Raw genomic sequence first — 15,719 nt, 5'->3', positions numbered from 1 at the left:
TCTTACAATTGATATCAGCACTGATTGCATTTTCTTATCATAGAGCTCAGTTATTAGTTCACTATCCCTCAAAAATCTTCAGTGGGTCCCTAGTGCCCTCTGAACAAGCTTAAACTGTGTTGAAGACCTCCATGATCAGACACCACAATCTTCCTTCCCTGTATCCTCTGCTCAGGTGAAACTGAACGCGTTCCCCAACCCTAGACAACCCCACCAGACTTCTCAACCTTAGTTTGCACAATTAACGCTAACTTGGAATGCCCTCCACTCGCCTTCCTCCATCTCTGCTATTATAGTCTATGTCGCTTCGGGACCTCTGAGAAGCAGATACTAAGATGGGTTTGGATATTCAAGAGATGTATTGGGGAAACACCTGGGAAGGATAAAGGGAAAGGCAGCCAGAGTATGCAGGGAGACCTGTCAGACCAAGGTGCAGGGCTGACCCCTGCAAAGGGAGAGAGGAAAGAAGGAAGGAGGCCCAGGAAGGCAGAGCCTGAGTGCAGCTCTGAGAAAGTCTCAGCCATGCCAGTGGGGCCCCCACAGCAGAGGCTGCCTGTTGGAGGAGTCCCTTGTCGGGCAGTACCCCACCGTGCTCAGTCATCAGCTGAGAGCAGGCCAGGGGCAGCATGGCCTTGATGTGAACACCATGGCAGATCCAAGCTGCTACAGCTTGAGGCCACCACTAAGCAAAGTGCCCACAGCAGGTTTTCTTGTAGGAGCTCTGAGCAGAACACCTGTGGCTGCCACGCAGCACTGCTGAGCCTTAGGACCAGCACAATGTCACACGGTCCTTGAAGCACCCCCTGACTTGCACTGATAGAAACAACATTGCATTTTTGAAGACCTGTGGGGCTTTTTGCCTTTGCCCTCCTTAATGCACCCTCACATCCCACTGTGGATAGCTTCCTTAGATATGCCTCGTCTTACCCCCTGCAGCTAACCAGGCAGAAGCTGTGGGGAACCTACTCTGCCCACATCATGTTCCTCCACCTCAGCCTGACCTCCAGCTGGCAGCCTCTGTGGTTCTTTGCCTGAGAGCTTTCTCTGGCCCCCAGAGCTCGCCAGCCCCTTAATGCATGGTGGGCTGGAAGTCCAGGAACAGCCCCCTATCAGTGATGATGGCATCTGGTGGATAATACCCAGATAAACAAAAAACAAATCTCTATTCAAAGACTTTATCCAAAGGACTGTTGCAAGGGGGAAAGGGACTACAGAGAGAACGCTGTGACTACAGGCCTGAAGCATCTCAAGGGTTTTCTTGTATAGAGCGGTACATAAGGCTAGACAGAAGCCAGAGGGATGAAAGGGTGGCGAGATCAGATAGGAGATCAGAGAATGTTCTACCCTGAGAACATTTTTCTGGGAGGGACCCTTAAGGAGAGGCTGTGTGCTGCCTCAGGCTGAGGTTGGGCCAAAGTTCAGGGGCTTGAAGGAAGGAGAAAAGATTAAAGTTTAGTTAGGATGCATTTTGTTCCAGTCCATCAGTGGGGACAGGCGGTTTAGCTAATCATTTATGAGGCAAAGAAAGGGAATTTGGAGCATCTATGTCTGGCTTTGTCAGAGGCAGACAAGAGGGCATCCGTGAGGGCATGCGGAAGGATGGTTCTGCAGTCAGTGGTTTTCCAGTATGCACAAGGGGTTTAGGGGTGGAGAATTCTTAACCCTGGCTGTTTCCCAGGCTCACAGGGCTTGGGTAAAGTTTGACCCTGTCCCTGCATGGGATAACTGAAATGTTCTCTGTGCGATTTCCTAGGTCCCAGTGGGATTAAGCTCCAGTTCTTTGCAGTGGTTACTTGTTTGATCCACACCCTGTATTGCTGCCCTCTCCTCTCGGAACCACCTCTCTGCTCCGCTGCTGGTGTTTCCCAGAATCACCTCCCAAACAACAATTTGCACTGCAATCTTTGTCTCAGGGTCTGGGAAAACAGCAATTTGCACTGGAATCTTTGTCTCAGGGTCTGGGAAAACATAAACTAAGATATTCACTAAACCAGAGGTCCCGGACCTGGCTGACTAAGAGACCAAGAGCGAACACCCATCAGTGAAGGGATCAGGCAGGGACTGTGGTGAACTGGAGATCTCCCTCCCTGACCAAGAAGTCATCCCTATTGGCCTGTTCACAGGGCCAGTTGTTCCCAGGGGCAATGCAGCGCCAGCATAAACATGGTGGAAACCAGGAATCTACATCAATAAGTGGAATCACCTAGTTCTTAAACGCTGTCAATTAATGCAGTATTTTTTTAATACTGTAAAGGCCAAACACACCTCTGGGGGCCAGTTCTGGCTAGAAGCCTACAGATCAGTGGCTTCTGGCCTAAATGTTAAGTTCCCTAAAAGCAGGGACCACCAGCCCCTTCCTTCTAGAGGCGTCTTATCATATAGATTTGCATACAGTGATTGTTACTCTCTCGTGCCCAAGATTAACAGGTTAGGCCACTAGCCCTAGTTTAAACCAGTCAGTGAGTGGCAGAAATAAAACTTAGTCCTACAAAGATCCCTTTGATGCGTTTTCTACCACTTACCACTTAGGATTTAGAGAGAAGATTCAAAATGGCCCTCTGAATTATTAATTTTGTTGTGGGTGATGATGGTTATCTAGAAAACCATAGACAATATGGTTTAATTATCTTCCTTTTCTTCTGCAGATGCCTACTAAAATTTAAGGATAATACCATATATTTACCAAGAAAAAATTTTAATGAGGCAAATGTAAGGATGGTTAAATCTAGGTGATGGATGGCATATGGGCAGTCATTGTACAAGCATATTCTCTCTACTTTTCTATGTGTCTGAAAATTTTTCATAGTATAAATTGAGGAGTTGAGGGGCGTGGAGAGAGTTGTGAGCAAAGAAGTTTCCAAGTTCAAGGGAGGTGAGCATGTTCATCCATGGCCTGGTGATTCCAGGGGCTGCAGGGGTTGACTTCGATGTCACCCTACGGCGGGTTTTCCATGTAGTGAGAGGGTTTTTCTGTGGCCTTTTTCAGACACAGACAGCTGTGAGCGATGGATGAGCTGCAAAAGTGAGTTCTTAAAGAAGTACATGCACAAGGTGATCAATGACCTGCCCAGCTGCCCCTGCTCCTACCCCACCGAGGTGGCCTACAGCACAGCCGACATCTTTGACCGCATCAAGCGCAAGGACTTCCGCTGGAAGGATGCCAGTGGGCCCAAGGAGAAGCTGGAGATCTACAAGCCCACGGCCCGGTACTGCATCCGCTCCATGCTGTCCCTGGAGAGCACTACCCTGGCTGCCCAGCACTGTTGCTATGGCGACAACATGCAGCTCATCACCAGGGGCAAAGGGGCAGGGACGCCTAACCTCATCAGCACTGAGTTCTCCGCGGAGCTCCACTACAAAGTGGACGTCCTGCCCTGGATTATCTGCAAGGGCGACTGGAGCAGGTATAACGAGGCCCGGCCTCCCAACAACGGACAGAAATGCACGGAGAGCCCCTCGGATGAAGATTACATCAAGCAGTTCCAGGAGGCCAGGGAGTATTAAAGAGACGCCACTCTGGTGTTTGTGACACAAATGCACTGCACTGATCTGCTGCCTGGAGCAGAGTCCCTCTTATCTGCATACATGTATATTTGTATATATCACATGAGTATTTTTCATAAATTACACTAGGGGTGTGCGCCAGGCTCGGAGAACTGCCATCTGAAGCCACCTTTGCCATCTACAATGCCCACAGACCTCCTTGGAACCCCTCCTAGGGGTGATGTCGGCAGGAGGATGAGGACAAAGAAGCCAGAAGAAGAACCTGGAAGTCGTAGCGGTGGGATTCAGTTCCCATCCCAGATCCAATGTTTCCGAGAGGAAACAGGGGAAAGAGACCGAAGTTGTAAACGTTATAAGCAGTTTTTATATATAACTTATTTAATATGAATGTGACTTACATATAAGCTTTTCTCTGGAGTTGTCATGAAACTATTTAATTGCTTCTGTGAGAGTTCAGAAGGGGGCTTAGGGAGCTGGAAGAGAAAGGGAATTTTTAATGACTTTAAAGATAAGTAACTCGATGGAAATGTATCAAAACAAGAAAACACCCACCTTAAACCAAATGTCATTCAGTCATAAGATGCCCTGTTGAAGTCTCTGCTTCCAAAATGCCCTTGCCTCCGACTGGGTAGGGGGTGGGGGGCAAATGGGTACCTTAGGGGCAAATTTGAGGCCTGGTTTTAAATAGGCTTTAAAATAAAAAGCCACTATTAGCATAATGCTATGATTCCACTAAAAACCTTCAGAACGGCAGAATCCCTGCTGTTGTCTTAGTAGGTTCAGAAGGCTGCAGGAAGGTCAGACATAAAAACAAGGAGTAGCACTTTTCAAAAGAAAAAGCCCAAACAAATGGGGAAAGAACGTGGAACTCATTTCATCTGTTTTATTTTAATACCATCTTAATGATTTTTCTCCACCAATATATTCCCAGTAAATAAATATAAAAAGGGGAGGGGAACTCAAGTCTAGGAAATCCTAATTTTTTATGTTTTAAGAAAGGAAAAAAACTACATTATTTTTGTAAAGTATTTATTGAGTCATTGAGTCTTGTGCATCAAGCAATTGTAATATGACCTGGTTCTGTAGGGTGGAACTTAGGACAAACAAAGAGTTGGTTCTTATGCAATCTTTACTTGCAAAACTCCAGGAAAAGAGACTATATAATAAAACCACAATAAAATGTGTTACCTGCAGTAAATGTGTTACCTGAAAGTATTTATGATTCAAATGCCATAAATAGCCCTGGTAAAGCAGGGCTTTGGGGCAGGGAAGAGGAAGGTTCAAATAAAAGACTCATTGATTGATGTCATGGTGGGTGGTGTAAGTCATAGCATCTTTGGCACCAAGAACATCAACCCAGCCCCCAGGAGTCTGAAGCTCGTTGACACATGTATGACTTTTTGCCCACCCAGAGCTAAGAAAGAGCTGAGAAAGCCAAGCCACAGCAGGGCTTAAGACAGCCCAGCTGAGCAGGACCACTTCTAGACAAAATTCTGCAATTACGGTAATAAGTAGAACTACTCATCATGGAATTTATTTCTTTTCCAGATGAGGAAACCAAAGCTCAGAAAAAATAAATTACATTGGATCGATCTTTCATTTCCTAGCCCAGGGCTTTTTCTACTATACCAAATTTTTGGTGTCCTTATATTCCTGGTGTCTTTGGTGTTCTTGACCCCACCCTTAGGCTCTCTTAATAAAATCTTGTTCATACGGAAAAGCTCTTATCAGTCATTTATTCTTTAGAATGAGTTTTCTATCCATGTATTGCCTACTCTCAGGATATTTATATTTAAGAGATATTTCTAATTATGGAATGAGAAGCCTTACTCACATCTGAAGGAATTTTAGGCAACTGATAGGGAGAGAATCAGTAGGTCCATATATCAGGGAAACAGACTCGGTTTCTAATAATGGGAAAACTATTTTTGCAAAGAGAGTTGGTTGCAATGGAACATATTGCCTTTGAAGTGATGAGTTCCCTGTCAGGACAGGAATTCAAGCAGAGCTGGAGATGAAGTACATGAGAAGCTCAATTGAGGGATGAAAAGAGACAAAAACGTACAGCAATAACGCCCCCTGATAAATGTTCTATTAAGGGTAAGCGTAAGTACCATGGGAAAATAGAGGCAGGATTAGGGAAGTACCTGTTGGGTCTAATGGAGGAAGGGATGCATTTGGAGTAAGAAAACCGTATGGACAAAGGCATAGAATTAGGATAGAGCTTGGTGTTTTCTGAAAACTAAGATGTTTAGAGTGATGAGCAGAGGGACAAGAGTGGCAAGTTATGAAGCCATGTCTAGGGTGTTTTTCTTAAGGATTTAGCATAGAAGACTAAAGGGAACAGAGCTGTTTCCTACTACAGTAAGAATGACTGATAGGAGCAATGTTTTCAATGCACTATTTGCCTTTTCATATCAGACCTCACTCACCTAATGAACTGATAGTTGGAAAATGGAGTGAATTGGGAGCAGGGGAGGGCACTTGGGTTCTTTGCCTACTAAGAACACCCCCTAGTCTCCCATATATCATCAGGACAGTGCCACATATTTGGAAGTTTGCTGAACTATAATCTGCCTCTATCAGGATGAGCTAATTTTCAATCCCAAAGCTCTAGGGAGCCAATGAATTATCCTCAGAAATCCAGACCCCTCTGCCCAGGGTATCCAATGAGACAGGGAGACCCTTAGCTCACAGGGCCCCAAGCCAGCCCCAGGGTAACCCTAGAGAAGTTCCTCATGGAAGGTGAACCGTGTGCTCAAGGGCCAACTTTGCTCACAGCAGAGCCAGCTGCCTGCACCTCACCTGCAGCACCTGTAAGTAGGACCCCTCAGCAGCTGCTCTCAAACACCTCTCATGGGATGCTTTGCTCTTTTGCCTCTCCCTGGAAAGAGAGCCCTTCTTCTAGTAATCCACTGGGCCTCTGGGGGGCCACATCTGAGCAAGCCAATCATGGCCAACAGGGATGCCCAAGGCCCTCTAGTGGCTGCACTTGGGAAGGGTGAGGGAGAAACCCGGAAGAGCTGAGCTTTCTCTTGAGCCCCAGTTCAAGCATCTGCCATGATTAGTCTCCCAGGCCTCTCCATCTTTGTAGCTCAGTGGCCAAGAGGGTAGATTTCCCCATCCGAAGACACGGGACCAAGAGTCAAAGACTAGGTACTATACTGGCCACCCTTTCCTGAGCACACGCCTTGTGCCTCTGTGCCAATCACTTTACCATGGGAGTTAAGCACATTATATCCATTTCAGATGAGGAGAAAGAAGCCAAACAAAGTTAGCTAACTTGTGCAAGGTCATAACACTCTGTAAATGGCAGAGCTGCTTGAAGCCAGTCCTGCCTGATCACCAAGTCCATATTCTTAACCTTACCTCTTCCTCTACTCTCTTCCTAACTCTTCCCAACACACAGGATCAGGGTTTTTGCTCCAACTCACTCTGCCTTTGCTCAAATTGTTCAAATCTGCCAAATGTCCCTGCACCAACCTTTATAGTGTTTCGCATTGGTGAAAGAGGTGCTGACTTTATCTCCACGTAATCTGCTCAGTTCTCTCATATTCCATAAAAGGACTTTAATCTTGTAGCTGAGCCCTTGCTCAGGCTGAGTGAGTGGCAGAGCCTGACATTTCTAGAAAACAGCCGGCTCTACAAAGGAGAACAGAGACTGGTCTGTTTTCCCCACTAAGCACAAGTTCTGTGATACCTGTTGCCTGTTGGGTAGAGCTCAGGGGCAGGTGCTGTACATCCCCAGCTCCTGCCACTACATGTGGCAGATGTCCTGGGCAACGTCCAGAGAGCTTCAGAGTTTGATGTTTGAGTCCGCCTGCCTGGATTCCAATCCTGGTTCCCTCACTTGCCTGCTGAGTACCATTGGATAAGTTAATCAGCCTCTGTACATCCCAGTTTCCTTGTACAGTTTTGTGAGAATGAAAAAATGATAGGAATTATGAAGTTCCTAGCACAGGGCTTGTCATGTACCATGTGCAATGCAGGTTGGGCATTGGTGTTTAGTCACTGGACAAATATTTGTTGAGCATGTGCTAGTTGTCAGGCATTGTTCCAGATGCCAGAGATACAGCAGTGTACAATCCAAGTCTTCCTGTTGGAGGTTAGACAGCTAATAAATAAATAAATACATAAGCTGAGATAATGGTAAGTGATATAAAGAATAATAAATTATTTGATCACATGTGTATGTTGCATTATTTAAGGCAATGCCAGTTGCTGTAATATGTAATCTTCAAAATCACAATAGCTTAACACAATAAACATCTAAAGAGTATGTTTCTGGTCAAGTGGTTCTCTTCTAAGTGATGACCCAGGGACCCAGGTTCCTTCCATATTGTGGCTCTTCCATCTTCAAGGTATGACTCTTTAGGATGCCCTGGGGGTCATCTCTGTTCCAGCTTACTCAACAGGTAAAGAGCAGAGAGAATATGCATAAAGGTTTGCATAGGTTGGGCAGGGAAGTAGTGTACATCATTTCCACTCAGTCTCCACAGATGTGGTACATCCCACACTCTTCTGCAAGGGAGACTGAGAAATGGAGTCCAGTTGTGGACCTGGGAAGGAAAGATTGGCTTTGGGTGCACCCAGTCAGTCTCTGCCACACAGGTGGACCACCAACTACATGATTACACAAGGCAGGAAAGAAAGCTAGTGGAAGGGGCTCTGGTTGGGCCCAAAGTAGGTAACCAAAGGGAAAGATCCTTCCCACCCCATTCAGCATCTTCCACATCATATTATAGTGCTAAACCAGACCTCAGTTTCCTATCTGTAAATTGGGATAAGACCACCTGTCGTACCTACTCATTGGCAGATGCTTTTGATGTCCCACATATCCTGTTGGCACTTTCCATACATGTATAGACCAGTCCAACTTTCAACTGGCAGCCCTGCAAGTGTTTGCCTAATGGGTTTCTCTAGCAGTCAGCTTGCACAGAGGCAGACTGAAGTGCCAGGGAGTTAACAGTGCCCCCCAGCAACACTTAACAGTTGACTGACAGGAACTTGGTGGAGGAATACCCATCTCCCTCATCCCTCAAGTGGGGCAGTTCTGAAGCATGTTTTACACCATTTCCAGAGCTCCCAGTGGGACCGAGCTCCAGTCACCCACAGTGATAACCTGCTTGCTAACACGTCATTTATTGGCCTCCTTCCCTTCCCTGTCTTTCTTCCCCACTTCCCAACTGTTGCTCCCTGGAATCATCTCCCAAATAAACCACTTGCTCAAATCCTTTTCTCTGGATATGCCTCTAGGGGGCTGGAGGGGCCGGGGTCCCAAACCAGGACATCATTTCATGCTTTAACACTTATCTAGTGCTATTCAAATAGGAGTTTATAAAATTATTGTCATCATGCTCATGTGGAGATGAGGTTTTGCTGTTGGTGATAGCTCTACCAAAAAAGAAAATTCAACCTCATTCAGGCCAAAGTTAGGAGCTCTACAAGATTTCAATACCATTTATTTTTTACAAAATAAAAATAAACCCCCAGTTTTTATGATTGTATTCAACAGTGACTCTGCCAAATACCTCTAAAAATTGTTGAACACCTTTTCTTAATTTTTGAATCCATCTCCTTGCTGACTACAGACCAGTCGTGCTCTGCAGACCACACTTTGAGAAGCACTGCTCTAATCAACTGAGCACTGGTGATCAACACCCCATGAGCACTGATTCTGGTCTGACGTACAAAGAGTCATGAAAAAGCTTCCCAGGAAGTGGGTAGGGTGAGGGGAGGGGCGCGTTCTCTGTCATCCATTTACAATTTCCAATGGAAAAATGTGTGGGTTGTCACCATTATGCCTGCACGATTTCAGACAAATTAAAGGCTTGCCTCAGTAATTACTGGGTGGGTACACAGAGAAACATACATCCATGTGTACAGATCCTGAATACAGTAGTGTAAGTTAACGCAGAAAGCTTACAGCCAGTTGCTTTTCTGAGGCTTAGTGTTGGTTTGCCGTATGGGATTAGAAAAAGAGGGATGTTTTCAGGGATCAGAGGGAAGACTTTTCGGGAACAAATTTACGAGACTAACAACTCTTTGTTGAACCCCACCAGAAGAACAAAGCTTAGATAAAGATCCCTTTTTTTTTTAGTTCTCCTTGTAACGATTTGGAAATGCAACATACAAAGACGAGTGCCTTGCCTCTAATGGCAAAAATAGCATCATCCTTAACCATTTTAGCTGCAGGAGAACTGGCAGAGGACTGGGTTGAGACACAGCTGCAATAGCAAAACTGGGTAAGAATTTTATGACTTTGCTAATTTTCTATCTGTTCTGGGAGTAATAAACATGCCCTTCTAGATATTCATGATTGCCCTCAAAATGAAAAAAAAAAATCTCTTGAATGGTACAGAAAAGCCTTTCATTCTTGAGGCATGTAATTCATGGATGACTTTCAAAATGTATGTTTGAATTGGGAAAGTAACATTCTTGAATTAATGAGCCAATTGACTCAAAGGATATAAAACTTTCAAGCCTGACTTTTAAAAAAGAAAAAGGAATTTTTTTCTATGCGGCTAAGTTTATTTTCACAAAGGTCATGGTTAAATATTGGTTTATTTGCCATGGGAGGGAGCAGTCTAAATGAAGTACGCCTTTAATTCTGTAGTGAAAGGGAACGGGAGCAGATCTTAACAAGCACCACTTTAAAATGTTACACAACTAGACGTGCAGTTTTGCTTTGTCTAACGGCACCCTCCTTCATTCCCCTCTACACCCGGCTTTGTTTTTGTTTTGTTTCGCTTTGTTTACCTTTGGAGAGCTCAGCAAATGGGGAAGGAGAAAGGCAAAGAAAAAAGCCAGGATGTCCCGGGATGAAATCTTCTTTGGGGCCTCTAAAGTGACTCACTGGCCCTGTTGTCAACATAACTTAAGTGAGGTCTTTACACAGGGGAAGACTGAGAGATCCACACCACTGACGCATCTGTCCCCAAGGAACCTTCAAATCCCCCTCAGGGATGGCTGGTCCTGCCCAGCCAAAACCAGGGAGAGATTTCCAGAGGCCTCACACCTGAGAGCCACGTGATCAGGATTCCTGCAATCAAAAGAAAGCGAGAGCTTCTGTGCTGATTGCTGTGGTGGGCAGAACCTTCTGGCGAGAATGTTTTAGGGTCCTTACTTGGGAACCCTGCTGAGTGGAGGCTGGGGCCACCTTCTCCATGTCTCAGGAAAAATGCCGCCATTGAGCCATTCTTGAGCACTCCCTCCTGCTGTTACAGGATATTATAAAGAGAAAAAAAGGAGGCAAGCAGGGATCCAGTTCTGGAAGATGAAGGCTGGTTCCCAGCACTCACCAGCAGCAAAGGCAGAACACTGAAGCTTAGATAAAAGTGCAGACTCACCTTTCGTTCCCTCCTCTCCAGTATCTCCACACTGCGCCGCTCCAGTCAGCCACCTGACTCACCGCTCCTCTCCAGCCTCTCTGCCACCCAGCTGGTCATCTTGTAGCCAATTGCCGTTCTTTGGGCCAATCTTTTTTTAAAAATGCTCTTCAAACATTTTATTGACATAAAACATACATTCAGAAGAATGCACACGTGTCATAAGTGTGCAGAACAACGAATTTTCACGAAGTGAACACACCCATGTAACCAACACCCAGGACCAAGGTCAAAAAATAGAACATAAGTTTCACAAGAGAGCTCTCTGGGGGTGATAGAGATGTTTTGTATCTCGATTATGGTTGTGGCTACACAACTGTATGCATAGGTCAAAACTCATTGAATTGTGCACTTAAAAAAATTGAATTTCAGGGGCTGGCCCCGTGGCCGAGTGGTTAAGTTCTCGCGCTCCGCTGCAGGCGGCCCGGTGTTTCGTTGGTTCGAATCCTGGGCGCGGACATGGCACTGCTCATCAGACCACGCTGACGCAGCATCCCACATGCCACAACTAGAAGAACCCACAATGAATAATACACAACTATGTACCAGGGGGCTTTGGGGAGAAAAAGGAAAAAATAAAATCTTTAAAAAAAAAAAAATTGAATTTCATTGTATGTAAATTTTACCTTTATACAAAATGAAGAAATAAAACATTCCTAGCACTCCAGAGCCCCCTTCCAATCAGTACCCACTTCCTGCCAAACCAATATCACGACTTCTACACCAGACTGGGTTTGCTGGATTTTGAACTTCAAGTAAGTGGAATCACACAGCATATGCTCCTTGAGGTCTGACATCTTTTGCTCAACATCATGTTGTGAAATTCTTCCATATTGCTGCTCGCAGGTGTGGTTCATTCATTCTCGTTGCTATCTAGAACTGCACATTTCTATTTAACCGCCTACGATGGGTAGGCATTTGCGTGGCTGTCAATTTGGAGTGTTTACAAATAGTGCTGCTATGAATATCCAGGGGGTGCCTTTTGGTGCTTGTACACACAACATTTCTACTGAGAGTGAAATTAGCAGGTGACAGGGCATGCACAGTGTTGGTAGCTACTGCACAAGAGTTTTCCTAAGTGGTTATATTGGTTGACTCTCTGTCCAGGAGTGTTTTTGAAGGTTCTAGTTGTTTGACCAATCTTGGTTCTACTCCCTTCACAAAGCCCTCCCTGGCCGTTCTGTTCTTGGATCTCTTTCTTCTTTATGTTTCAGTCTACAGGTATGTACTGAGGACTAATCATGTGCCTGTCACCATTCACCATGCTAGGTACTGGACACACAAAAGGGAGCAGACAGGAACCCTGTCATAAATGAATGATTCAGTGGGGGTGAGTAACTCAGATGACTATAATACAGTGTGATAGGCGCAATAGGACCAGATGAAGGCATGATTAATTACAGCGGTTGTAATTAATAAGGTAGAGTTCCACATTTTATTTAGGAAAACAAGTCTGATAATACCAAGTGTTGGCACAACAGTGAGAAAACAGAAACTCTTTATCACCACTCCTTGTAAACTGGAGAATAATTTGACTACACCTAATAAAGTTGAAGCTGTCACATAGCAGAAGGCACCGGTTTCACTCCTGAGGGTCTTTTTTGTATTATCAAAAATTGGAAATAACTTAAATTGTCCACCAACAGAGGAATGCACCAATAAACCATGTTATATTCATAAGATAGAATACTATCCAGCTGTTAAAATAAATTATCTACAGCTATGCATATTGTGACAGATGTGTCATGAAAATATAATGCGTAAAAAAGCAAATTGCAAATGGATATGTAAAGTATTATCCAATTTCAGTAATTTACAAACTCACAAAACAATACTGTATTATGTCTGGATGCTGAGAGAGGTAATAAAAGTTCTGAATTATGCATAGGAAGGCTAACCACCAACTTTAAGATAATAGTTGCCTCTGGGGATGGCTAACTGTGAGTGGGAGAAGGAGAGAAACTTCAGAGGTAATATTTTATTTCTTTTTTTAAAAAAGAAGCCTAAAAATATATATACGGCAAAATGTTAATACTGGTTAAATCTGAGTATTGGATAATGTACAATTGTTACATTATTTTCTGTGTATTTTAAACTAAGCACTAAACATAAGCAAAACTGAGAAGGAAAAATAAATGATGTCCTGAGGTTAGAAGTCATCCTACAAGGTCGTGCTTCTACCTCCCCTTGGCACATGAGTCCACACACAGGAGGAGGTGGCCAGCTGTGGTTGGTTGACAATAGTTAATACGGATGTTGGGACATCTGTGTTCACCTGCTCCCAGACAGTGAAGCTGCTCCTACCAGCGGTGTTGGTTTCTCCCAGAGAAGCACCCACTGCCTCTGCCGACTTCTCCCTTCCTCTCTCACATGCACAGTCTGGGATAAACAGAGCGCTGGACTGGGAACTTGGTCACAAATCCAGCATAGGCCAGTCCCACAGCCTTGCTGAGTCACAGTTCCCACTCACCGCCCCTTGCAGTCCTGCCCCCGGCTGCGGAGGAGTCAGAAGCCACAAAAATGCCAAGTCTGGGGCCACTGGCTCCCATCTCAGGCTGAAACGCCTGCTTATTGAGCATCTCCCTTGCACTGGACACTGGATTGGGGAGGACCCCAAGGCTCAAGGAGTGGAAAGATTCACCCACGATCACACAAATAGATCCATATTTAAACTTGAGTCTGTCTGGCTCCAAATCCATATTTCTCTCAACGTTTGTGCTTCCAACCTGGAGATGGTATCTCTTCTTACTTCTGTTCCCTCTGCCCCACCTTGCTGCCACCAAACCAGCATCTGGGTGGGTGTGAGGGGGTGAGACTTGATTCTCATCTGAGCACCTTCCGAATTCTGGTGGGGCCCTCTGAAACCACATGGGCTTCTCCCTGACCGCCAGGCTCCTCCTTGTGGCCCAGCCCACCGCTGTAACTGATGACTCCCCAGGCAAGTCAGCCCACAGATTTCTCTGACACTCTGCTCCTCTGAAAAATCCAACTGCAGAAAACCAATCAGGACAAGAAGGACTAGACCGAACAACGTTTGGTTTCCGCTGGATAAACCAGAATTGAGCCCGGCACGCCAGGTGTTTCTGCTTCCAGTCAGAAACTGGAAGTCATGGAAGACGGAGCTCAGGCGCGGGGGGTACCGCTGAGCCACTCATGTCGGGGTCTCCCAGAGGCCAAGGGTTGAGGAATGAGCCTCACTTAACCTAACAGGGAGCAGTCACTCGGAGAGTGAGAGAAGAGAGCTAGACAAGGCGCAGATTAGAGACAGAACTAAAGGGAAAAAAGAAAAGCAAAATGGCAGCTTGAAAAAAGCCCTACATTCTATCTCATTTACTTGTCAAACACAAAAGAGGACTGTTTTTCAGAGTTCTAAGTTTGTTATGATACCTGAAGATGTGAGGGGGTGAAGTTTTGGCTACAGGAAAAAGATTACTGCAAGTTAACCCCCTCCCCACCACACACACACACACACACACACACTTCCCGAACATGAGAGAGGCCCATAGAGGGGTGCAGTATCCTGTCATCCAAGGATTTGCGCCCCCAGCAGGGCACCTGGCACATGGCGTAGCTGGAGTCTGGTTAAAGGAAGGGGGCTCCCTGACCAGCAAGGGTCCCACTGAAACTGTTCAGGGCTCTTCTGGTAACAGGCAGGTGGGGCGCTGCTGGCATCACACGGAGGGAAGAAAGTGCTGGCAGTTCTGCAAACCCCACCTAAGGACTGGGGGCTAGAGAACCTGCCCAGCCTGCTTTGAGGAGGTGACCCGGGTCCCCAAAGTCAGAGGCTGGGGGGTCGGTAGGTGGAGCTACAGAGAAAGGGGCCCCAGGCTCCCTTGCCTGTGGGAAGTAACCAATAACTCAAACCACTGGCCCCACTAACCACAGCCTGCAGCGAGAGCCCCTACTCCCACCCCCAGCACAGCTGAGGGGCTTATGGGCCCTAGGAAAGCACAGGATGTTGTCTTTTTCCCCAGAACTAAGATGAATCCATGGAAAGGATGGTAAAGTACGCCTCAAACAAAAATCCTTCCCAAATTCCCAAGAGAGTTCAGACTACATGAGCAGAGTTCTGTGGGGTGTCCGAGCTTTGTGTTTGAAGAGGTATTTTAACCCTAAAAGCATTGGTATCACCCTGTGCTTGCAAACCCAAGGGCAGAACTTAGAGACAGATGGTACCCTTCGGGGCCCAAGGCTGAAAACAGGAGAACTTAACTCTGGTTAACTTAAAGAGATAGGAAGCATATTGGACAGATATGAGAGAGCTTTAGAAAGATTCGAATGAATGAAACCACATCACCTGTTATTTAAGAGAGATGCTTTATCAATTAGGATTAGGTTTAGCTACCTTAGGTGAGAGAAAAACAAGGTAACCATGGCTTACATAAGATAGAAGTGTGTTGCTCTCTCGTGAAAAATAAGTCTAGAGGTAAATAGTCCTGGGTAGGTATGGGATCCAGCTTCCTTCAATCTCATTGCTCCACGTTTGTCTTCGAGCAGTTTCCACTTTGTGGTCTAAGATGACTGCCCAAGCTCCAGCCATCAGGTTCCTATTCCAGTCAGCAAAAAAGAGGAAGGAGTGTAAAGGAGCTTCCCAGAAGTTGCAGCACCATTTCTCTTTGCATCCCATTGACCGGAACTGAGTCATATGACCACATCTAGTTCCAAGAGATGATAAGGAATATCATCTTTATCCGGGGAGCCGTGTGTCCCAGCTAACACATAAGGATTCTATGACAAATAAAGAAGGTACTGGAGAGAGAATTAGTAGTTTCTTCCACAGGGGCCTAAACCATATGAATCCTGACTGTGACAGTTGTCAAAATTCTT

The 15,719-nt window shown here is 45.6% G+C and overlaps 1 protein-coding gene across 1 annotated transcript in view; it reads left to right on the top strand.

Annotated features, from left to right (window-relative positions):
• The window catches only part of ISM1 (isthmin 1), a 75,304-nt gene extending 67,521 nt beyond the window's left edge, over positions 1–7,783 (top strand). Inside the window, exon 6 of the mRNA XM_046679830.1 lies at positions 2,987–7,783. Within this exon, the coding sequence (XP_046535786.1) occupies positions 2,987–3,504 (518 nt within the window). The 3' untranslated portion in view covers positions 3,505–7,783. The remainder of the gene's footprint in view (positions 1–2,986) is intronic.
• The last annotated feature ends 7,936 nt before the right edge of the window (positions 7,784–15,719 follow it).

The sequence above is a fragment of the Equus quagga genome, chromosome 12 (assembly GCF_021613505.1).
Source record: "Equus quagga isolate Etosha38 chromosome 12, UCLA_HA_Equagga_1.0, whole genome shotgun sequence".
Lineage (NCBI taxonomy): Eukaryota > Metazoa > Chordata > Mammalia > Perissodactyla > Equidae > Equus > Equus quagga.
This window is presented reverse-complemented; position numbering and strand designations above follow the sequence as displayed.